The sequence below is a fragment of the Chanodichthys erythropterus genome, chromosome 1, assembly GCF_024489055.1.
Source record: "Chanodichthys erythropterus isolate Z2021 chromosome 1, ASM2448905v1, whole genome shotgun sequence".
Classification (NCBI taxonomy): domain Eukaryota; kingdom Metazoa; phylum Chordata; class Actinopteri; order Cypriniformes; family Xenocyprididae; genus Chanodichthys; species Chanodichthys erythropterus.
In genome coordinates this window covers 21,497,283-21,521,394 of record NC_090221.1, presented here as the reverse complement: position 1 = coordinate 21,521,394, position 24,112 = coordinate 21,497,283, and the positions used below count along the sequence as shown (strand labels likewise).

The following is a 24,112-nucleotide window of genomic DNA, read 5'->3' as shown; positions in this document are numbered from 1 at the left end:
CGTTACGGCTATCTGAATTATCACCACTCCACCTCCATTCAGTGTTGCACAAGCCTCTGCTGCTAAGGCTTAACAACTCTCTACATAACCGCCTCTCTACATTGTCCACAAAGAGGGACAAAGATGATGATGACATGATGCCCGGTGAAGAATTTGTGGAAGCAGTTCTCCTGGATCTGGAGCGGCCTGAGTCTGGAAAATTTCAGACATCAAAAACTGTTATTATTATTTTAATAATCAATGTCAGTGATGACATCAACTTGTTACTTTATTTTTTATTTTTTTCAACTTTCTATTTTCAATAGCAAATCAGCCATTGAACACAGAAACTGAGATATAACTTCTTTATTAAAAGCCTATTCCAACTTCTGTGAGAGAGTTTAGATGATGTGGACGGATGTCCATCATCCCCCTGGGGCCCCCCTCGGTAGAAACCGCGTTCTGGGGGAGAGGGGGTGGGGGCTGGATAAAACGGGAAAGCGGGGGCAACGCGATGCAACCGCAAAGGGCACTTTCACAAACAAAGGGGCAGGGGCTGAGTTCTGATTTGGTAGCTGAGCTTAACCAGTCAGTGGTAGAAGTGCAGATGACAGACTCAGTGACTTCAGAGTAGAACTGCAGAGGCAGTTCCTGTGGCTGGTTGAGCTTCCTCAGCTGGCGAAGGAAGCACAACCTCTGCTGACCCTTTTTCCATGTGATTGTCCCACTTCAAGTCCTGAGAGATGGTAGAGCCCAGGAACCTGAATGACTCCACTGTTGCCACAGTGTTGTTCATGATGAGTGCTGGGGTGTTTCTCCTAATGTCCACAATCATCTCCACCACCACTGTTTTTAGTGTGTTAAGCTCAAGGTTGTTGACTGCATCAGACAGCCAGCTGCTCAACCTCCTGTCTGTAAGCAGACTCGTCTCCATCCTGGATGAGGCCGATGAGTGTAATGTCATCTGTAAACTTCAGGAGTTTGACAGAGGGATCTTTTGTGGTGTAGTCATTGGTGTACAGGGAGAAGTGTAGTGTGGAGAGCACACATCTCTGGGGGGGCACCAGTGCTGATTGTGCGGGTGTTGGAGGAGAATTTTCCCAGCCTCACTAGCTTCTCTCCTGTCTGTCAGGAAGTTGGTGATCCACTGACAGATGAAGGAGGGCACAGAAAGCTGGGTTAATTTGGACAGGAGGAGGTTTGGGATGATGGTGTTGAAGGCCGAGCTGAAGTCCACAAACAGGATTCTCGCACAAGTCCCTGGTGAGTAGAGATGTTGCAGGATGTAATGCAGTCCCATGTTGACTGCATCATCCACAGATAAGCAAACTGCAGGGGGTCCAGTGATGTCCTTTAGGTAGGCCAGCACCAGTCTCTCAAATGACTTCATGACCACAGATGTTAAGGCAACAGGTCTGTAATCATTTAGTCCTGTGATTTTTGGTTTCTTTGGGATGGGGATGACGGTGGAGTGTTTGAAGCTGGAAGGGACTTCACTGAGCTCCAGTGATCTGTTAACCCATTTGTGCCCAAAATTATATAGTCCTGTTAATAGTGTCCTATGTGAACATGTTCTACATTTATTTTCCCCAGGTTTTTGTTTTTTTTTCTTAAAAAACGTGTTTGAATGGGCAAATATGTTGTATGCACCTCTCAATGTAAAATTTGAAGGATAACATTTTTGCATCTAACTAAAATTAGCTGCTTTCAACAGATCAAAGTCGAAGAGCATTCGATGTGAACCCAAAAAAATAGCATCTAGCTTATAATCCCTTGAATATGAAAACAAAACAAATAGCAAATCCTTTTGTTTTAATGTGGTGGACCATAGTGAAGATGCAGCCATTATGTTGCTCCAACAGAGCATTGTGAATCAAAATGTTAAATTACATTGTTCATTAGAAAAAATTACATCTATATGTGACCCTGGACCACAAACCCAGTAATAATTCACACGAGTATATTTGTAGCTATAGCCAACAATACATTGTTTGGGTCAAAATTATTGTTTTTTTTCTTTAATGCCAAAAATCATTAGGATATTAAGTAAAGAACATGTTCCATGAGGATATTTTGTAAATTTTCTACCATAAATATATAACAAATTCGTTTTGTGAGTGGATATAAATTGTTAAAGACTTCATTTGCTCGAATTTAAGGTGATTTTCTCAATATTTTAATTTTTTTAGTACCTTCAGATTCCAGATTTTCAAATAGTTGTCTCGGCCAAATGTCCAATCCTAACAAACCATACATCAATGAAAAGCTTATATATATATTCAGCTTTCAGATTATGTATAAATCTTAATTTAATAAAATCGACCCTTATGACTGGTTTTGTAGTCCAGGGTCACATATAACAAACAAACTAAAAATAAATAAATTAAAAAATAAATTAATTAACAAATAACAATAGATAATATATAACAATATAAAATATTATGAAAGCAAAAAGCACTAAACAAGACCAATAACCTTGATTTATTGACCCATTAAACACAGTATACCCCATTTCCCCATGATATATGAAATTACAAGTAATTTGCCCACCGGCAACTATAGTTGCCGCTCGTACTTTTGAATAAGTATACAAAAAACTATAGATCTCTTGTAAGATTTGTTTTGTTTGGATGATTATAGAGACCCTCATGTACGTAGGTAGATATATGTCAACAAAAAATTCTTAATATTAACATGAAAATTACTTTTCTTTGGGAGGGTTTGCCTTCAATATGCTTCCTGGAAGTAGGGGTTGGAAATTGACAGCCTCATGTCACAGGAAGGAAGTGAATACCTTTTTTTTTGTTCTTGAAATCCTTTATTTGGATGTTTTCTTGCATGTCATTGAGACATAAAACATGGAAAACATCTAGAAAAATACTTACAAAAGAAAAATGACAACCATACACTGCGGCAACTATAGTTGCCGGTGGGCTAAAATGGGTTAAAGATCTGTGTGAAGATGGGGGGAAGCTGAAACACCAGCCTGTATAAATAAATGTATAACACAAAATAAATAATATAATTGTGATTTTAGCGATATGATAAATATCAGAGGATATGTTGGTAGAGTATATACTGTAGGTTTTGAGCATGACGACACCACATCTAATTTCAATTAGGCCAGTTAAATTCCTGTTCAACACTTTATCCCAATATTAAATATTCATTAGGCACTTTATTTCCACTTTTTGAATATTTTAATCATTTCCAAACTGGGAAAAGGAAGAAGGAGTTCGAGAAAAGGCGGATTCGCCCCCACGGTCCGTGTATCATTCATTCATTTTTTGATTTAATAAATCATACACTGACCCCCCACCCACATTACTCTCCACATCATTACTGCTTTTATCAGATAGTTTTCATTTGCAATTTTCAAACAGACAATGGTGGCGGAGTTAGCGTAAATAACCTCTGCTGACAAGGCGTTTGGTATTTTATTTTGCTTTATTTAACTGCGTTGCTTTTGGAATTGTCTGTGTTTTGTATGAATTTGATCATTTTGGTTCTTAAAAGTGTCCTTGAGGTTGGGAAGTTTGTTATGCATAAAACATTATGGTCTGGTTTGTTGGTCTGTGTTGACAGAGGTGACATGGTATGTTGACTTTTCCTTCCTGGTGTTCTGCTACTAGGTCTTTTTTGGCTAAAACTTCCCTGTTGGATTTTTGTTCCCTGATTTGGGACTTCGCCTGCTTGGACTTCAGACAGGACATGTGGGTCTTAGAGGCCTCTGTATTTTAGGACATGACAGCCAGGTGGGTCTTTGTTTCCTGGAATTCCTGCAGCAGGCGCTCAAGGTCACCTCACTCCCACACACGAAAATAGTCTGTTTATACCAGCATTAATATACAGTTATGTTCAAAATAATAGCAGTGTGTTTAAAAAAGTGAGTAAAGCTCAAAATCCATATAATAACCTTTATTTCAATACATGCAAATGCATTGGGAACACTGCACATTATATTCTAAATCAAAACATGAGGAAAAAATTATCAAATTTGTTATTACTTTTCAGAAAGTGAGGGAAAAGGAATATTAGGCTGTTCAAAAAAAAAAAATTGCAGTGTCTGCATTTTTCTTTACAAAGTCACATATTTACTGTATAAACTGAAAATAGCTTAAAGATTTTGCTTTCTTATGAATCACCGAACTAGTATTTAGTTGTATAACCACTGTTTCTGAGAACTGCTTCACATCTGTGTTGCATGGAGTCGACCAACTTCTGGCACCTGTGAACAGGTATTCCAGCCCAGGACGATTGCACTACACACTACAATTCCTCTGCATTTCTTGGTTTTGCCTCAGAAACAGCATTTTTGATGTCACCTCACAAGTTTTCTATTGGATTAAGGTCTGGGGATTGGGCTGGCCACTCCATAACGTTAATCTTGTTGGTCTGGAACCAAGATGCTGCTCGTTTTCTGGTGTGTTTGGGGTCGTTGTCTTGATGAAAGACACATTTTAAGGGCATTTCCTCTTCGGCATAAGGCAACATGACCTCTTCTAGTATTTTGATGTACTCAAACTGATCCATGATCCCTGGAATCCGATAAATAGGCCCAACACCATAGTACGAGAAACATCCCCATATCATGATGCTTGCACCACCATGCTTCACTGTCTTCACATTGTACTGTGGCTTGAATTCAGTGTTTGAGGGTCGCCTGACAAACTGTCTGCGGCCCCTAGACCCAAAAAGAACAATCTTGTTTTCATCGGTCCACAAAATATTGTGCCATTTCTCTTTAGGCCAGTCAATGTGTTCTTTGGCAAACTGTAACCTCTTCAGCACGTGTCATTTTTTCAACAATGGGACTTTGCGAGGGCTTCTTGCTGATAGCTTGGCTTCACATAGACGTCTTCTAATTGTTACAGTACTCACAGGTAATTTTAGACTTTCATTGATCTCTCTGGAGCTGATCATTGGCTGAGTCTTTGCCATTTTGGCTATTCTTCAGTCCATTCGAATGGTAGTTTTCAGTTTTCTTCCATGTCTCTGATTTTGGTTGCCATTTAAAAGCATTGGCTATCATTTTAGCTGAGCAGCTTAGCATTTCTGCACTTCTTTATATGTTTTCCCCTCTCTAATCAACTTTTTAATCAAAGTACGTTGTTCTTCTGAACAATGTCTACAACAACCCATTTTACTCTGATTTTCAGAGAGAAATGCACAGTACAACATTTGCTGCCTTCGTCCTTAAATAAGGGCCATTTGTTTGACGTCAGAGTGATTAATCTCTAATTGAACTCCACACTGCTATTATTTTGAACATGCCCATTAATGATTCAGTTACACATAATCAGCAGCATGCATGTCATGATTGTTGTATCTGTTGGTTTTCTATTACTCCATTACATCTTTTAGTAAAATATTCGCCATGTAGAAATATAATTTCTATCAAAAACAATGAGTGATCTGGTTACTGATGTTGGACTGCTATTATTTTGAACACAACTGTAGCTCATTATTAGTTCATTATAAATCTCAGGTACATGTCAACATTTCCAGCTAACTTGATCATCTGCCATGCAGGATTGCGGTTTCTTATAAATAAAATGATAGAATCAGTCTGTCATGATCCCAGTTCTGTCTTTTGTTTTGTATGGAATTTTATGTTGAAGTTCCTTCACTGTTATAATTGTTTCCATGTTCACTTCCTGTTTGGTTTCTGTCTCCCCTAGCTATCACAATAGTTGTTATTGTTACCATCATTGAACACACCTGAATTTAATTAGCTATTCTGTGTATTTAAAGGCAGGAACACACCAAGCCGACGCCAACAAACTAGTGGTGTCGAAAGCAGACTGCGGGGTTGGCTCACATCGGCAGCGTCTGTGTCCAAAGTTGGACTGACACACCAAACCGATGCTCGAGAGCCAATGGCCAAGTAGCACGTCCGTTCTGCGCCTGCGTAAGATGAAATGCCTTTCTGAACCAGCAGGTGGCAGTAGCTGAACAGCCAATCAGAATGATCATATGGCCCAACGGACATGTCGAATCGGCGGAAAAAAAGCCGACAAGGACAAACTTCAGACGACGATGCGGAACACACTGAGAAAACTTAGACGGCCAACGGACAAAAACTGTCCGACGGCTGACCGTCAGCTTGCTGTGTTCCTGCCTTAAAGGAACACTCCATTTTTTTTTCGAAAATAGGCTCATTTTCCAACTCTCCTAGAGTTAAACAGTTGAGTTTTAAGGTTTTCAAATCCATTCAGCCAATCTCCGGGTCTGGCGGTACCACTTTTAGCATAGCTTAGCATACGGTCTAAAGAGTTTAGATATTTTTCCTATTTAAAACTTTACTCTTCTGTAGTTACATCATGTACTAAGACCGACGGATAATGAAAAGTTTTTCTAGGCCGATTATGGCTAGGAACTATACTCTCATTCCGGTGTAATAATCAAGAAACTTTGCTGCCATACCATGGGTGCAGCAGGCTCAATGATATTACGCAGCGTCTCTCACAAATGTCTCCATGTTGCAAGGCACGCTCCCTGTGCAAGCAGGGGGTCACAGGCGGTGCGTAATATCATTGCGCCTGCTGCACCCATTGTACAGCAGCAAAGTACCTTGATTATTACGCCTGAATGAGAGTATAGTTCCTAGCCATATCAGCCTAGAAAATTGCAACTTTTCATTTTCTGTCGGTCTTAGTACACAATTTAACTACAGAAGAGTCAAGTTTTAAATAGGAAAAATATTGAAACTCTTTGGTTATTTCTGAGCGAGGTGCTAACGGTCTAATCAGATTCAATAAACTATGCTAAGCTATGCTGAAAGTGGTTTCGAAAAAAGTGGAGTGTTCCTTTAAGACCTAGGTTTTCAGTTGCGTGTTGTTAGTCGTTGTATGCTGTTGATGGAGCATGTGTGTATTTTGGGTCTGATGTTCCTGTTTATTCATGTGGAGTTTTGTCATTAAATGTGTGTGCAAGTGGATTCTCTCTCTGCCTCGTCTCTCAGTATTGTTACAGAACAGCTAACCAACTATGAATCCAGCTGCACAGATCATGCGCCTTTGTCGGGGGAAATGGTTGACTGAGGAATATACCATGGATTTTATTGAACTGGCACACTTAACTTCAATGGACACTGTATGTCTTAAGATTTTCTGAGCCGCTCAACTTGGTTGTGGTGTTACTTGACCCTAAATGGACTCTGGAACACTATATCAATTCGGCATTACAACTAAGCAGCTCTGATTTTACTGTGGGTGTTGTGGAGGAGGAATGTGACATCCACTCTGTACCCACTACACCAAAGTCTCCAATTGTCAGCAACCACCTCAAAGCCTCGTCCCAAGATGGCCACCATTCCAGAGCCTCGTCACATCTCAGCAGATCTTCCAGAGCCTCATCACGTCTCAGCAGATCTTCCAGAGCCCTCAGCTGAGATGGCTGCCACACCTGAGCCCTCAGAGATCACAGCACTGGCCATTATAGCCACAGCTATTGGGAGTGTTTGGGTTGTGCACTGTGCTACAGTTGAAGAGTTCGCTGCAAAGCCTGCTCCAGTCCATGAATCTGCTCCAGAGCCCGCTTCAGCTCATGAGTTCGCTCCAGAGTCTGCTCCAACCCATGAGTTCACTCCAGAGCCCACACCTATCCTAGAGTTTCTTGTCTGCCCTGACACAACCACAGAGGCCAGCTCTAACCTCTCTGTGCCTTTTGTTACAGTTTTGCCAGATCTGCTGTGGTGGTCAACTGCTCCGCAGTAGAGATCTTTAGCCCCGATTTCACTGCTGTGGTGGTCTTCTGCTCCGCTGTTGAGGTCTTCAGCCCCGATTTCACTGCTGTGGTGGTCTTCTGCTCTGCCGTGGAGGCCTTCAGCCCCTGATTGCACTACTGTGGTGGTCTTCTGCTCCACCGTGGAGGTCTTCAGCCTCAACCGCACTACTGTGGTGGTCATCTGCTCTGCCGTGGAGGTCCTCAGCCCCGACTGCACTACTGTGTGTGGTCATCTGCTCCGCTGTTTGAGGTCTTCAGCTCCGACTGCACTACTGTGGTGGTCATCTGCTCCACCGTGGTGGTCTTCTAGCCTGTTTGCGAGGCCCACTGCCCAGCTTGCTGGTCAACTGCTCTGCCCCAGTCTCCAGGACCTCTTCTGCTCCACGAGCCTGGCCCTCCATCCCGTCCCCCGGGTCCACCTCCCTCCTGGACTTCTGGTTTTTAGAAGTGTCTGGAAGCCGCTCCTTTGAGTAGGGGCTATGTCACAATCCCAATTCTGTGTCTTTAGTTTTGTATGGAATTTTGTTGAAGTGCCTTCTGTTATCATTGTTTCCATGTTTTCTTCCTGTTTGGTTTCTGTCTCCCCTTGCTGTCATATTATAGTTACCATAATTGAACACACCTGCAGTTAATTAGCTACTCATTGTTCTGTGTATTTAAGACCTTGGTTTTCAGGTTTTAGTCATTATTTGCTGTTGGAGCATGTGTATTTTGGGTCTGATGTTCCTGTTTATTCATGTGGAGTTTTGTTATTAAATGTGCGTGCAAGTGGATTCTCTCTCTGCCTCGTTTCTCAGTATTGTTACGCAATCTTTAAGTGTGAAACTTGACTGGTGTCTAATGCCAGAGCAATACAATTTCATAGTCTGAAGAAATTTAAACAATTCTCAGCCATATTTAATAAAGGCAGCAATGCATTATGTAAAGTATCACGCTTAAGTTAGCAAGGCAGCTGTGTTTTACCGGACACGGAGGAGGTGTGATAGCATCAAAACAGCTCTTGTGAAAGAAAAGGAAATGATTCCCTTTGGCCTGCACAAAAATACAAATCCAGTTAAAGCTAGGTAATTCTGTGAATATATGGACACATTTGATAAAACACTACAGAAATGCCTTGTTAAAATTTACATGTGTTTATCACTTATTTTCAAAAAATGGACTAAATATTTGGGGTTTCAAGTATGAGATCACATACTCAAATAGATTAATTACTATAAATTTCCCAGGGATTATTCTGAAAAAAAAAAAAAAGTTAACAAACTTGGTAGCCATCTAACTACAAAACTTCAACTAAACAAATATTCACAGCAATAAAATCAAGCATTTAGGGTAAGCAGAGACGCCTTAAATATACTCTCCCTCTAAATCAACACAGCTGTGTGTAAAAACAACCAGATTAATCTGATTGGTGGTGCAGAGCAAATATGTGTGTAACTATAGTTTAAAGAACTGGTTTCAAACAGGTTTATAACCTTTACCATTGTTTACCAACGTCAACCATGATGTTTTTTTCTGTTGTGATATTAATGTCATCTTCCGCACAAAGGCTAAAACGTAGTTTTAATCTAGTAAAAATACTTTAACCCTCCTATTATCCTCAAAATCCAGCGACGCCGGTTTGCCAGTGGGGTCAATTTGACCCCAGCGATTAAAAACCTCCAGAATATGATTTTATTTTCAAAGGTTTATGTATCAGGTACTTTATGTTTCTTCATTGACTACTCAATTAGCTCTTTAAATAAAACAACACCTCCCATACTTAAGTTGCATTTTTTTTTTAATTATTAGCATAAACGCAGGGATGGGCAGTATTTATGATACATATATTTCAAATACGCATTTCAAATACAAAAAAGTTTTTTGTCATTTGTGTTTGATAGGGTTGATGAAAATGGCTTTGTGTTTTGTATTTTTAAAATTCTGTAAAATACTTTCTAAAAAGTCTACATGATGACATCATACAATAGCAGCCTCTGATTGGGGCCTACTGAGTAGTTTGCCCAGACTTGTTGAGATCATAACAGAAAATGAATACATATGGAAGAAGGTGGTCAAGAACCGTGTAGGCTGTCAGCTTTCCATACATTTTTAGCATGAATTGCTATAATTTTTAACAGTTCATGTTAAGTTTTGGTGTTCAGACTCGGCTAAATAGTATACCAATTTACATAATGTTCTTGAAAACTATTATACCGAGCAACAGCCCCCTATCTTTATGATTACCAATCAAATGATTAATTAGTTAGAAACTAGTTGCCATGAATACAGGCACCACTAGTTCTCTTCTTATGAATGACTTGTTTGTCATTGAGTCAGTGTTGCTGATGCAAAGTAGGCCCTTCATTACCAAACATCAAGTAACTAAATTAGGATACAATTATGAGTCATTTGCAAACATTAAACTGTTGGTTACTTTAAAACTAACCTTCATCTGGGAGAACACAGGGATATGTGAATATTTGATGCGTTAAAGCCACAATATGTAAATTTTTGCCGCTAGAGGTCGCTCATTCAAAACAAAGGCGTAGCTTGATGACGCCTTAATGAGCAGTGGAACTTTTATTATGCCACAGTCGCTGCTTCCGCTTCTTCCGCTCATTTGTATTTGGGATAAAGCAGCGGCGTTTTATCATGTTAGACATATTTGTGTGTTTGAAGTTGTAATAGTGGTACTCTGTGCATTCGCTCGGCGGCTACTATGAGACATTTAATGCATGCTGCAGTAAACTAGAAGCAAAAAGAATTACTGTGTTGAGCTATATAACAATGACGAGTTTTCTGTCAATGAATATATCCAAACAGTTGCTAATAAAACACATTATATACTAAGGCGTCATTGATGTTTCTACAAAATAAAACCAGAAATCGAGGGTAATGATGTCATTAATAGGTGACACACTGACACGGTCCGTTTCCTGGTTAAAATTGCCTATTCCTCTGGAATTAAACATTCTTGGAAACATTTGGGATAATATAAGTACACAAGTCAACAAAATATATAACATTTTTCTAGTGGTTTTTGAATATTTTAATCCAAAAATCCTACATATTGTGCCTTTAACTGGTTTAATATGTCAAATTTATTGCATGACTAAGGCAGAGAAAAGCTGTTGCTATCACACATTGTTTACTTAATCAGCTGAGTCAGTGTAATGGTGAAGGGATAGATCAAATAGGCCAACTGATGGAAGGTCCGTGAAGAAATGTCACGCTCCCTTGTAAACGTAAAAAATACAGTAGTTTATTTTGATACATGGTGTGGCTGCTGTATTTTGTAGTTTATTTTGATACATATAAAATGAAGGTATTTGGTATTTTATTTTAAAATACATTTTGATGTATTTTTGCCCAACCCTGCATAAACATAATGAGACTTTTTCATTTTATAAAATTTTGAAATGTGCTTAACTGTCTTTTTGTTATCTTTAAAATCCTTTCGATTTTAGGGTGAAATATGAGCTGCATATGTTCTCAAAAGGTCACCAGCAGGCCACACTGAGGTTGTTAAAATATGGACCATTAATCTTGTCTTACTGGTTTCTGTGCACTGAAGTGACCTGCTGGGAGTCTCTGGCCTGTTTGTCCACCAGGAAACCATTTTGTCTCCCAGGCGACAATGGTTCTAATTCCCAATTCTTTCTCTCTGAGTCCTTAAGAATCCCCTAGTTAATTTGCCTTGGATAGTTAGACACACAGCCTGCCAAATCAGTTGGGGATTTCATGTGGAGTTGTACTTTGCACACGTGTGATCATCGTTTAGCTATAACAACCTAGAATTAAACGAGGGGTGGCTTTTAACTTCAGATTCACTGTTAGAGTAGTTAAAATATGCTACATGCAAAAAACGTAGCCTAGTTTTGCATCATGTAAGCAGAAGCAGAATCACATGGATATGCTTTGCCTAATAAAAACACATAACAGAACATTAACTACAGTGCCAGCTAATGACATTCTCATTGGCAATGGCTCAAGTTCACATACTCCCACCATGAGGAAAGCAGAGCATGGCCTATTGTTTATGAGGACTTCCTGATTACAAGGGTTTTTTTTTTTTTCTTTGGCAGTTAAAAATAATACATCAGTACACTGCAATCTGAGAGGACAATTATGAAATGTATCCATTCATTCGTCACTTTTATGTTACTAACTAGAGGAATAAACCATTAGCTCTGAGGCCAGGTCGGTGGTTAGGCAAGGGTTAACTGGTTTGCGTGCATGGAACTGAGAACTGTTTATCAGTTCTCTTCAGCTGATGTGGACTGCCTCTTGCCGAACAGGTCAGGTTACAGTCTTTTATTTCAATTCACAACACAAGTGGAGTTAAATCAAACACAATTTAATTATTTAATTTCCATAATTCCAAAATTAAGTTAATTATTCACTGCATTACACTTAAGTAAGGGGAACATAGGCATCAAAAAAGGAAAACAAAAAAGTTGTGTTGGAAAAACAGAAAATCAAACAATGAAAAAGAAAACTTAAAAAGTTAATTATGTGCTGGCCCTTAAACAAAGACCATTGTCTAAACTGATTTAAACCTCGTTTTAACTGACCTAAGGGGGGAAAAAAAGCCAAAGATTTTTTTTTGCCAAAGCATTTGGTTTGAGAGACAGCATTAGGCACTAATCCTTTCTGCTTGCGAGTGCTGTGCCGAGTGGAGAGGTAGTTTTCTTTCCTGGTGCAAAGGAGTTTTTATAAGGCATGGGAGAGTTTTTAAGCTGGAAAGAAAATCTATAGGTCTTTTGGGGTGCTAGGCACAGAGAAAAAAAAATTGGCTGCGCAACTTAAACATTCTGTACATTGTGTACGAGCTGTTAGTTGCCATCTTGAAAAGCACTTGAGCAAACAGCTGACATACATTCATTTGCTTCATCTGCATTTCGTCCCCTGACAAGAGTTGAAAGGCATTTTTGGTTTCCACAATGACAGGTTTTAAAATAAAACACTGTTTTCTTTGTTCAAAAGAAGAATTTAAGAGCAGACCAGCACATGTGAGAGAGAGAGAGAAAAAAATACAAGTATCAACAGGTCAATTCAGCAAAGTTATCCATGGCTTCATGTGTTCATTACAGTAGAGAGCTTGAATATTCTTGTGCCCTTAATAACCAGCATAGATCTGAGATATTCACGATGCAATAAAGGACTAAAAACAACAAAATGGAACAAAACAAATCTGAAAGTTTGACCTGATAGTGCTGCATTTGACTTGATAGATTTGCAATTAAAAATCCAAACACAGCAAAGATAATGCACCAAACATAAGGGAGGAATTTAATGGCTTTTAAGATGCAATGCTGCAAGGCACTTTGGTGCTCCAGCAAACAAGATCATGGTCCAATACGCATCAATGCAGGCCAATACATTCAGACATCTCATACCTAACAATGAGAGAAGTCATTTAAAAGGCTCTGTAAAAACACAAATAACCTGGTACAGCAACAAGATAATGAGATGCAATTCGTAATAAAAGTAAACAAATATGTGACAGCCCAAAAATGCCGGTTTGGTATAAGATTATAAAATATCCAAAGCCCTTGATTGGTATAGCCCAGATTTTTTTGCATTGCTTAGCTTGCCGACTATGCTTTAAATATTCACTTTTGAACAAACTAAATAATCCCATACACAGCAACTTAACATTCATTGTCCCACCACAAGAACATTTTCAATTCAGATCAATTTAATATGCTGCTTCCATCAAATGGCTCAAAATAAAGTCTTTTTCCTCAGCAGAAGTATCTGAGACAGAACAAGGTTGGCCCATCACCTGCTGAAGGCAACATTAAACCCTTGTGTGTCTCCTTTAGCAGCCGAACAGTTCTTATACACTGGGCAAAAGGAGTCCGGACCCCTGTGTTCACCATCAAGTGTGCAAAGATGGCAAAACAAAAATTTTTAAGTACTTACTTATCTTTTTAAAAATATATAATCCACTTTGAAAATTGTCCATTTGACTTGATATATCAAGGCACATTTGGTTTCGACAGCCAGTGCTGCGGTCTCGCTCAGTTTTGAGTTGGTCTCTACACAGGAATCATGGTTTTCCCACATCAACTGTGATTTTGGTGAATAGCTGGTCTTTCTCAATTTGAACAACTGTGTATGTTAGGGAATTGATCCCATCCCTTGTCATCGTTTCCCTTGTGTGAGCTATTCGGTCAAACCTGTCACAGGAAATGACATGATTAACATTCCACAGAGCAAGAGGGCATAAAGTAGTTTTAAAAGTGGCTTCTATTTGCTTGTTAACCATTTAACAAAGCAGTCACTCATCTGACAATGTATTGTTGCAACATATTTCAACATACTTAAAAGTGTCAGAAAGCTGTAATATGTTTAGGTACCTCTGTGGATTCGGGTCATTTTGTTTGTCTCGATCGTGACGGATCATTCTACATCTTCCGATGATCCCATCAGGCCTTGATATCGACATCCCTCTGGAGGTAACCCTGTGAAAACATGCAGTGCTTTTCAATTGATTTGATTGAACACTCTTGTATGTATGTGTAGAGAATAAACATCCATTATTAATACATCTAGTTCATGTTATATCAGTTCACAGACATTAGCCGCTTTTCCACCATCAGGCTGTTCTCAACTGGTCTCAGGACAGTTCACCCAAAAATTTAAATTCTGTCATCATTTACTAGGGCTGCACGATTTTGGGAAAAACTGACATTGCGATGTTTTGTTTTTCTGCAATATATATTGCAATATGAAAACAGTTTCACCAGATGAATGGCTCTATTTGGAAAGAAGTAATCGTTCTAGAATGATTGGTGTGATTTTATAAGGGAATGAATCTGCATAGATAAATGGGCATCAATAAATGGGCCCTCGCAACAGTGCCACCGCCACCCGGTGGCTTTAGGAAAACAGAGCAAGTTGGGCAATAACCATTTAAGTATATAAATATAGGAGGACTACGGCTGCGTTCCAGTTCGGTTTTAGACACGCACTCGCGAACTTCCCTAAACACTTCCCCTCGGGGGAATCCCTGCCGCCATTTTGAAGTGCGTTCCACTTCGTGAAGTGGACGAGGGAAGTTTATATGGACACACCCTCGCTCCCTCGATTTTGACAGAGGGAGCGAGTCTACTTCATATGTACACTTCAGGCAGCTCCATAACCCACAATGCAACACGAGTGTGACGTAACCGCATATCCCGTTTAATTTACCCCACCACAAACAACTCTATGATATATTAATTATTTTTTAAACATTTAAAACACACACATACATGTACATATACATATACATATATATATATATATAGAATGCTGTATTAAACAATTTTGTAAGGGGAAAAAATAAATAATAAATCAGCTCCATTGCGGATTCCAAGTGATCAAGGGCTAAGGACGTTCCAGTTCAGCCCATACAAAGGTTCCGCCAGAAGTGGGCACTCGTGCAACGTAAGCAATGACGTACATCCGAGTCAACGAGACCGAGTGAAGTTAGCGAGGGAAGGGCATTTAAAAACCGAACTGGAACGCAGCCTACGTCAGTCATTTGTATTTGCCACACTTCCTGCTACCAGCTGGTGGCGCTATGACTGACTAAATTTTGGTATGTAGATGTCTTCAGGCCAGGGCACTTATCAAAGTTATGTGAAGTATGACGCAGATTGGACATTGTATTCTTGAGTTACAACAACTTCCTGTTTCATGACGATAATAGCATTCTTTAACACTCAGCTAAGTGTTGCTAGCATGTTTTAGAATGTTTCTAGCATGTTTAGTAGGACTCTTCTCAAACACGTGAAGTTTGTGGCAGATTGTACATCGTATGCCTGAGTTACAACAACTTCCTGTTTTGTGGCGTTAATCGCATACATTAGCACTTAGCCAAGTGTTGCGTGATTTAAAGTGTTTCTAACATGTTTGGTACTTCATGGCATATTTAAATGTGTTTGAGGGTGTGAATTACAGTGTAAAGCATGCCATTTCCTGTTGCCAAAAGGTGACACTATGATTTGCATGTAGATGTCTTCAGGCCAGGACTCTTATCACACGTTAAGTTTGGGGAAGATCAGACATTGTATGCTCGAGTTACAACAACTTCCTGTTTCATTGTGAAACATCAAAATTTGTCAGGCCTCCACAGACACGCCATTCAATGAAAACTCAAGATCTTCACAATTTAAAGGCCTTTAGATTACACTGACCAAATATGATGTTTATCTGATAAAATTTCTAGGAGGAGTTTGTTAAAGTACAATGTCTGGAAATGGCAAAAACTGCACAAATTTTGCAAAGAAAATTCAAAATATCTCACTTCTCAACAGGATCTCACTTCCTGTTGGGTTTTCATTTTTCGCACCCAGGGACTTTTATGTTGGTATTGGGCTGTTATATGTGTCTACCGAATTTCATACTTGTATGAGAAATGTAGCACAGAGGGTGCTTAATTGAATTTTTGTAGGTGGCGCTATCGAGCCATTTTGCCACACCTAATTCAGAAATTACAAAAAAAAAAAACACTGCATAGTCTTCACTGTATATATTAAAAATGAACAATCTTTGTTAAAGCTACAATATTGATTTTCTCTTTGTATTTTGTTGTTTGATTAACATTAATGATTCGGTAGAGCAGCGGGTATATTAGGCTACTGTCACTTTAAGACAGAAGGCACAGATCCAATATTATCATACGCATCGGTTTTCTTTCCTCAATTGTTTACGTTCACATAAGACAAAACTGACCGTTTACGAGGATACTCACTGAGACGGGCATTTTGACACCATTTTGCATGTATGTGTCCACAAATAGACGATAAAGAGAAGGGAATTCGGTGTTTGCAAGTCCAGTGTTCGGTCTGTACGGATCACATATCAACTACGATCACTACTTTGCACATGCTGCGATGAGACTATCGCAGAGCCGCACATCGCAATATCCATGCTAATACGATATATCGTGCAGCCCTATCATTTACTCACAGTTTTTTCAATGTCGGAAACCAAACAGTTGACTTCCATAGTATTTTTTATTTTTTTTCATACTATGGAAGTCAAAGGGGTTCAATCAACTGTTTGTTTTCTGACACTCATCAAAATAGCTTCTTTTGGTGATCAGTAGAAGAAACTAGTACAGGTTTTTAATTCTTGGGTGAACTATCCCTTACCATTCCATGCCAATTCGACCTAGCCTGCAGGCACAGTTTAATTCTCTAATTTGGGGCTAATAACGGCTGCTATTTGGAATGTAATACAAATGCATCAGCAATTGCCTTTATAACACAGGAGTTTACAGATGGTATGAGATGTAAATAGCGACCGTGTTATGGAGGATGATTGGATATTTCTATTATTAACTGGTGTTTACTTCACTTATATAGTGCGCCTGGCTAACTGCAGAGAAACTGGTATCCAGGCGAAACAATCCCGAGTGGCAACGTCTTGATACGCATTCTTACCAGCATGGTTAGCCAGCGTGCTGAGAATTCCAGGTCAACAACATTTTGTTCTGCTGACAAATGCAGGTGTTTATGTGGGTGATGCAAGTTCACAATATTTTTTAATCTCCATTATCCTTTAAATTACAGTGGCCCGCAAAAATAGAAGTAGTACACATGAAAAACAAGACAGCTCTGGGAAAGTATTCTGTGACATGCAAATAAGACATTTTGGCAGCTTTTGTCTACTGTCTGCACCCTGATAAGCTGATAAGAGGTTTTATCTGCCTCTTCCTGCTTGTAGCAGAACTATGATGAACACAGAACCAGGGCATTTTGCTAATAATACGCTATAAGTTCAGCTACACTAGTATTCGAATGCTTGGGGTCAGTTAGATTTATTTATTTATTGACAAAGTAGAAGTCTCTTATGCTCACAAAGGCTGCATTTATTTAAAAATAGAGTAAAAACAGCAATATATTGAAATTACTATTTTAGCTTTCCATTTTATTATACACTACCACTCAAAAGTTTTAGATCGATATGATTTTTTGTACGATATTTTAATGTTTTTATAAGAAGTCTCTTCTGCTTACCAAGGCTGCATTTATTTTATCCAAAATTCAGCAAAACAGCAATTTTGTGAAATATTTTTACCATTTAAAATAACTATCTGAATACATTTTAAAAAGCAATTTATTCCTGTGATGGCAAAGCATCATTACTCCAGTCTTCGGTGTCACATGATCTTTCACAAATCATTCTAATATGCTGATTTGCTTAGAAACATTTCTTATGATTATCATCAATCTTCAAAACAGGTGTTCTGCTTGATATTTTTTGTGTAAACCATAATATATATATATATATATTTTTTTTTTCCGGGATTCTTTAATTATTAGAAAGTTCAAAAGAGCATCATTTTTTTTCTTCTCTCAATGTTACGGTCACTTTAAATCAATGTAATGCATCATTGCTGAATAAAAGTAAAAACCCCTAACTCCAAATGTTTGAATGGTAGTATGTGCTCTGTATCATGTGCTTGAGAGTTTTGACTGTACAATGCCATGCTGACAGCACAGCAACAGGATGCGAGGCTTAAAACGGAACCCTCAACTGAACGTACATTTCCGTTTTTTTCTGGATCAAAGGTTTCCTAGGTCTATTGCACTAGAAGGCAGACATGAACTCAGCTCTAGGACGAAAACAAACTTTTTTTTTTTTAGTGGAAAGGGGCGTTTACACTAAACTTCACACTCCATTCACTTTCATACATATGTATTTGAACGTGGGTGTACACCAATGCAAGCAAAGACGTTTCACATTTTCATATAAACTACTTTTATGGTGCTTTTACAGTCCTTTTATGTTTTTATTCCTTGACAGGCCATGAACTATAAACTTTTATAGTGTAAATCTGTGAAAATCCTCTAAAACTGTGCATGCCAATCAGCAAATGGATTTGGAACGAGATCCAGGGTGAGTAAATAAAGACAGTACTGTCATTTTTGTGTGAAATATTTAGAAGAGTTTTCGAACCTGTTATATATGTCATCATCTTCCCCTCCCCAGCCCCAGTAGTTGTTTGGGAAACCGTTGATCTTCAGAAACTGTTCTTTGCTCAGCGATGACACACCACCAAAGTACTGATTGTATGGCAACCTGTTGGAGACAGACAGAGATAGAAAGTATGAGGAACTGTTGCGTGTTGTGTGGCAGTTGTTAGGTCAGGTGCAGAAGAAGTGCAGCATGCAGCTTGGTGTTTCTCTGCAGGGAAATAACAGTGAACTAATGAGAACTGGCAGGGGGCCGAACTTCAGGCCGTAAGCATCTGCTGCCTCTGTGTTTTGCTGCAAGCTAGCCAGTAAAGGACGTGTCACTCGTGCTAACTCACAGGTGTGATGGTGATATAGAGATAACCATAGCAATAATTTGCCGTCAGCAAACATGGAGGGCAGTTTACACGGATGGTGTGAGATACTATTAACCAAACTATAGACACTGTGACCAGAGATGCGTTATCTATTACAGTGAAATAGTTTTTTTATTTGTCATACAGCGTGAAATCAAAACCCATTCCAAAAAACAAAACAAAACAAAACAAAACAAAACAAAACATAACAAAAAAAAAAAAACTTTTTCCAGCTTCCTTTACAAATTTTGCCTTACAACAAAAAAGAAAAAAGGCAACAGGATCATTGATCATCATTTAGGATCATTGTCATGTTGGAAGGTGAATGACCTGCCCATCTTCAGCTGTCTAGCAGAGGAACACAGGTTTTTCCAAACACAGCACTTGGAGTTCAGTCCAAAAAAGTCAATTTTGATCTAATCAGATGTCCGTTTTTCCAGGTGTTTTTGCATAGCGCAAACGAAACTGAGTATGGCACTTTTTCACGAAAGGCTTCTTTCTTTCAGCGCTATGTTTGGTGAAAAACAAACATAACACAACACCCAAAACACACCATACCTACTGTGAAGCTTGGTGGTGGCAGTATTATGTTGTGGGGGTGTTTCTCCTCGGGGGGACTGGGCAATTGGTTAGGATTGAAGGGAAAATGGATGCTGCCAAGTACATCCAAATTCTTGAGGAAAACCTGCATCCCTCTGCTGGACAGATGAAGATGGGCAGGTCATTCACCTTCCAACATGACAATGATCCAAAACATACCGTCAAAAGAACAACGCAATGGGTTAAGGAAAGGAAGGTGAATGTCCTTGAGTGACCAAGTCAGAGCCCTGACTTAAATCAGATACAAAATCTGTGGATGGACTTAAAGAGAGCAGTCCATTGCAATGCACCACAAAATGTATCTAAACTTGAGTCCAGACTGCAAGGAAGAAAAGGTAAATATTCCCCAGTCTAGGTGTGCAAACTAGTATAATTTTCAGAACTGCTGCCTTTTTCTTTTTTTGTAAAAAGCTGGAAAAAGTTTATTCATTTATTTATTTTTTTGGAATGGCTTTTGATTTCAGGCTATTCGACAAATAAAGGAACTATTTCGAAGAGGTATGACGATTTTCTATAGGCACTGAATATCTGAAAAAATATTGATATTTTATAAATATATATTTAATAAATATGTAAATATTGATTACATATTAAATATATTGTTAAAAAAATTAGTAGTTGACATTACATTTTCAGTTTAAGCAGTGTTGTCTTGTTACATTCATAATACACTAAAATGTATCTAATATTTGAACTTTTAAAAAATGAATTTGTTACAAAACAAAACAGGACCATTTCAAATATACTAGGCTAAAATAGTAACAATTATATTGCATTATATTTTAATTAGGACTTTTATTATTATTTTATAGGGGAAAAAAAAAGAAAAAAAAAAAAGATTTCTAGTCAAATTAATACTTTAAACCTGAGCATAAGTAAAATAATTATTACTATTAAAATGCTGACATTTCAAGGACTGGAAATGCTATTTCCCTGATATTTCAAGGTTTTCCAGGACCAGTAGAATGTACAATTTTAGCGCTAAGATGAAATCAGTAACAACAGCTATTCTACAGTAGAATCCATTTTGGTGTTTGCATTAAAAAGATAGTTCACCCAAAGATGAAAATGTTGTCATCAATGACTCACCCTCATGTTGTTCCAAACCTGTATGAGTTTCTTTCTTCTGTTGACTATCCTACAATGGAAGTCAATGTCAACTGCTTGATTATCAACTGCTTCTGTCAACTGCTTGATTATCAACATTCTTCAAAATATCTTCTTTTATGTTCAGCAAAAGAAACTCATACAGGTAGGAATGACCTGAGGGTGAGTAGATGACATAATTTTCCATTTTTGGGTGAACAAACCTTTAATCTAGAAACAAACAATTTGAATCTCACTTATCTCTTAATTTGAAAAAAGCTGTTATCCTGTAGTTACATTAGTTAATTTCAATGTGACACGAACAAAGCATTAGATCATCGGATCCCTTCAACCACACACCCTCACTGACTTCCAAAAAAGTGAGAGCATTCCAGAAAGCAGGTTGTGAGACATTCTGTACCTGGGTATGTTTAAGAGTAAGTAACTTTCAGGGAATGTAAGTAGGCATAGCAACTACCTCTCTGAACCTGCTCTGGAACAAGTAATGTTCCAGGGTTAGTTTGCTTAAAGGGTTAATTGTTGATTTCCAAAAATGAAAATCATAATAAGTCATTTTCATTTTTGGGTGAATATATAAAAACATTTGTACAACAACTTGTACAACATCCTTTATATTATATTATATTATATATAATTATATATATATGCTAAAATGTATTTCTATAATAAAATACATAGGTGATATCTAATAATTAGCAATATAATTATTATTTTCAGTGAATAAAGATTACTTATTAAATTTAAAAAATTGAAAAACCAAATAGGTGGCGATGTGCACTCTGTAGGCTATGTAAATCACCATTAAACAATAGAAGGAGCAAGTAGAATGCCGCACTTTTTCTTAGCATCTGTTTCCATGGTGAATCATCTATTCCTAACTCTGTTGAGAATGTCTTGTGTGTTAACCAGGAACATACTCTGGGTTGGCTGAACTTACTTTTGGAACCAGCATACCTCGAGTAAGCAAGGTTTGGGTTAATCAACCAATAGTTCAGGGTATGTGACAGTAATATAACCTTGCTTTCTGGAATACCCTCCTGATCATCAGCATGTAACCACAAGATCACCACTTGAAGCTTTTATTATGAGTTGTAACTAATAACACCAAAATGGATTCATGTACAGCTTTGCTGCTAAAACCTATTATAAATCACTAGATTAATTCATATATTCTTTACTAAAAATACTGAAGAACAAAGGAAGTGCATCAGCCAACACTGGCTATGATAAAATGGAATATCAATATTTGTGGAGATTGTTACCCAAGCAGCTTTAAAGGGAATTTTCAAATAAGAAAATTCTGTCATTACTTTGTTAATCTTGTGACTTTCAAACCTGCATGATAAAAGTATCATAAAAATAGCCTACATGACTAACTACCAATCTAAACAATCTAAATGATAGATTTCAATCTGAAGTCATAATTTACTGGAAAAAAAATACTATATAAAATAGCTATTGTATGGCTTAAAGATGACTTGAAATACAGCACAAGCCATTTTATGATATATTTTTTATGGTGTTTTTGCATCTGTTTTGATGCTTGAATCGACATTCAATGTCTCCAATTGCATTGAAACGGGTCTGGACATGAGTAGGCTGAGTAAATATTGACAAATAATTTTGGGTCAACTATCAATTTACAAAATGCAAAGTTACAACCAGTTAAAATGAACGTGTAACACGGTCCTACTAGCGTGTACACTCTTCTAACAAACTCTAGGTCACTGCATAAAACACTTGTGGAACCACGCTAACCACTGGGGATTCTTGTGGACCAGAATCAGAAGTTAAGGATAGTATAATCTAGTAATAGTCTCTAATCAATTAATCACACAGAATAAGGTAAATAAAGAATAGAGTCAATCAATAGGGCGAAGAATGTAGTATATTGTTTTGATTGATTATTTTTAGTCTTCACTCTTTCTCTTTTAAATTGGCAATCAAATAACAAGTGAATTGAATAATAAAACCCAAAATAACAAAAGGGTATGAAAATTCAAAAACCCAAATCAAGGTTCAGATTCAGAATAAAAATAAATAAAATATTAAAATAATAATAAATTTCACACTGAATTTCGAAGATCCTCAGATTTTAAATTCTTTTAAAATCAATTTCACAATAATGAGCTTCAGTTTTTGCGTTCAACTCAGTCTTAATGTCCAGTTGAGTTCAAAGGTGCCATAGAACGTCTTTTTAAAAGAAGTCTAAGGTGTCCCCTGAATGTGTCTGTGAAGTTTCAGCTCAAAATACCCCATAGATTTCTCTTTATTCATTTTTTTAACTGCCTATTTTGGGGCATCATTAAATATGAGCCGATTTACGCCGCGGCCCCTTTAAATTCTTGTGCTCTCCGCCCACGGAGCTCGCGCTAAACAAAGTTCACACAGCTAATATAACCCTCAAAATGGATCTTTATAAAGTGTTCGTCATGCAGCATGTCTAATCGCGTAAGTATGGTATTTATTTGGATGTTTACATTTGATTCTGAATTAGTTTGATGGTGCTCCGTGGCTAAAGCTAACATTACACACTGTTGGAGAGATTTATAAAGAATGAAGTTGTGTTTATGAATTATACAGACTGCAAGTGTTTAATAATGAAAATAGCGACGGCTCTTGTCTCCGTGAATACAGTAATAAACGATGGTAACTTTAACCACATTTAACAGTACATTAACAACATGCTAACGAAACATTTAGAAAGACAATTTACAAATATCACTAAAAATATCATGATATCAATGATCTTGTCAGTTATTATTGCTCCATCTGCCATTTTTCGCTGTTGTCCTTGCTTGCTTACCTAGTCTAATGATTCAGCTGTGCACATCCAGACGTTAATACTGGCTGCCCTTTTCTGATAACTTGAACATAGGCTGGCATATGCAAATTAATGATCCTGACTGTTACGTAACAGTCGGCGTTATGTTGAGATTCACCTGTTCTTCGGAGGTCTTTTAAACAAATGAGATTTATATAAGAAGGAGGAAAAAACGGTGTTTGAGACTCACTGTATGTCATTTCCATGTACTGAACTCTTATTATTTAACAATGCCAAGGTAAATTCAATTTTTTATTCTAGGGTGTTCCAATGTTCAAAAGCGAAAAATAATTAAAGCCAGGAAAGAGAAAAACAATGTTTGATCCACTGAAGATCCAGGTAGAAAAACACTTCACACTCTTTTCTCTGTTTCCAGGTATGAAATGATGGAATGGCTCGCCAGTCCCGACCAGAATACGAATATTCAGCAAGGACAGGATTCAGGAACACAATTCTCACGAAAAAAAAAAAAACAGCCAAGGAGAAGAATAAATCCAAAAATAAAGTTGTTTCTCCTCGGAAAGAAGTATATTATACCATATTGCGTCAGTCTCGTCCCGTTC

The 24,112-nt window shown here is 37.9% G+C and overlaps 1 protein-coding gene across 2 annotated transcripts in view; it reads right to left on the bottom strand.

Annotated features, from left to right (window-relative positions):
• Nucleotides 1-11,957: 11,957 nt before the first annotated feature.
• Nucleotides 11,958-24,112, bottom strand: part of b4galt1l (DP-Gal:betaGlcNAc beta 1,4- galactosyltransferase, polypeptide 1, like) — a 28,938-nt gene continuing 16,783 nt past the window's right edge. Inside the window, exons 5-7 of one of the 2 annotated variants that reach the window (XM_067389844.1) lie at nt 18,646-18,768; nt 14,052-14,156; nt 11,958-13,871 (exon numbers count right to left, since the gene is read on the bottom strand). In XM_067389844.1, coding sequence (XP_067245945.1) covers nt 13,742-13,871; nt 14,052-14,156; nt 18,646-18,768 — 358 coding nt within the window. In that variant the 3' untranslated portion in view covers nt 11,958-13,741. The remainder of the gene's footprint in view (nt 13,872-14,051; nt 14,157-18,645; nt 18,769-24,112) is intronic. The other variant, XM_067389854.1, reaches the window with a different exon arrangement.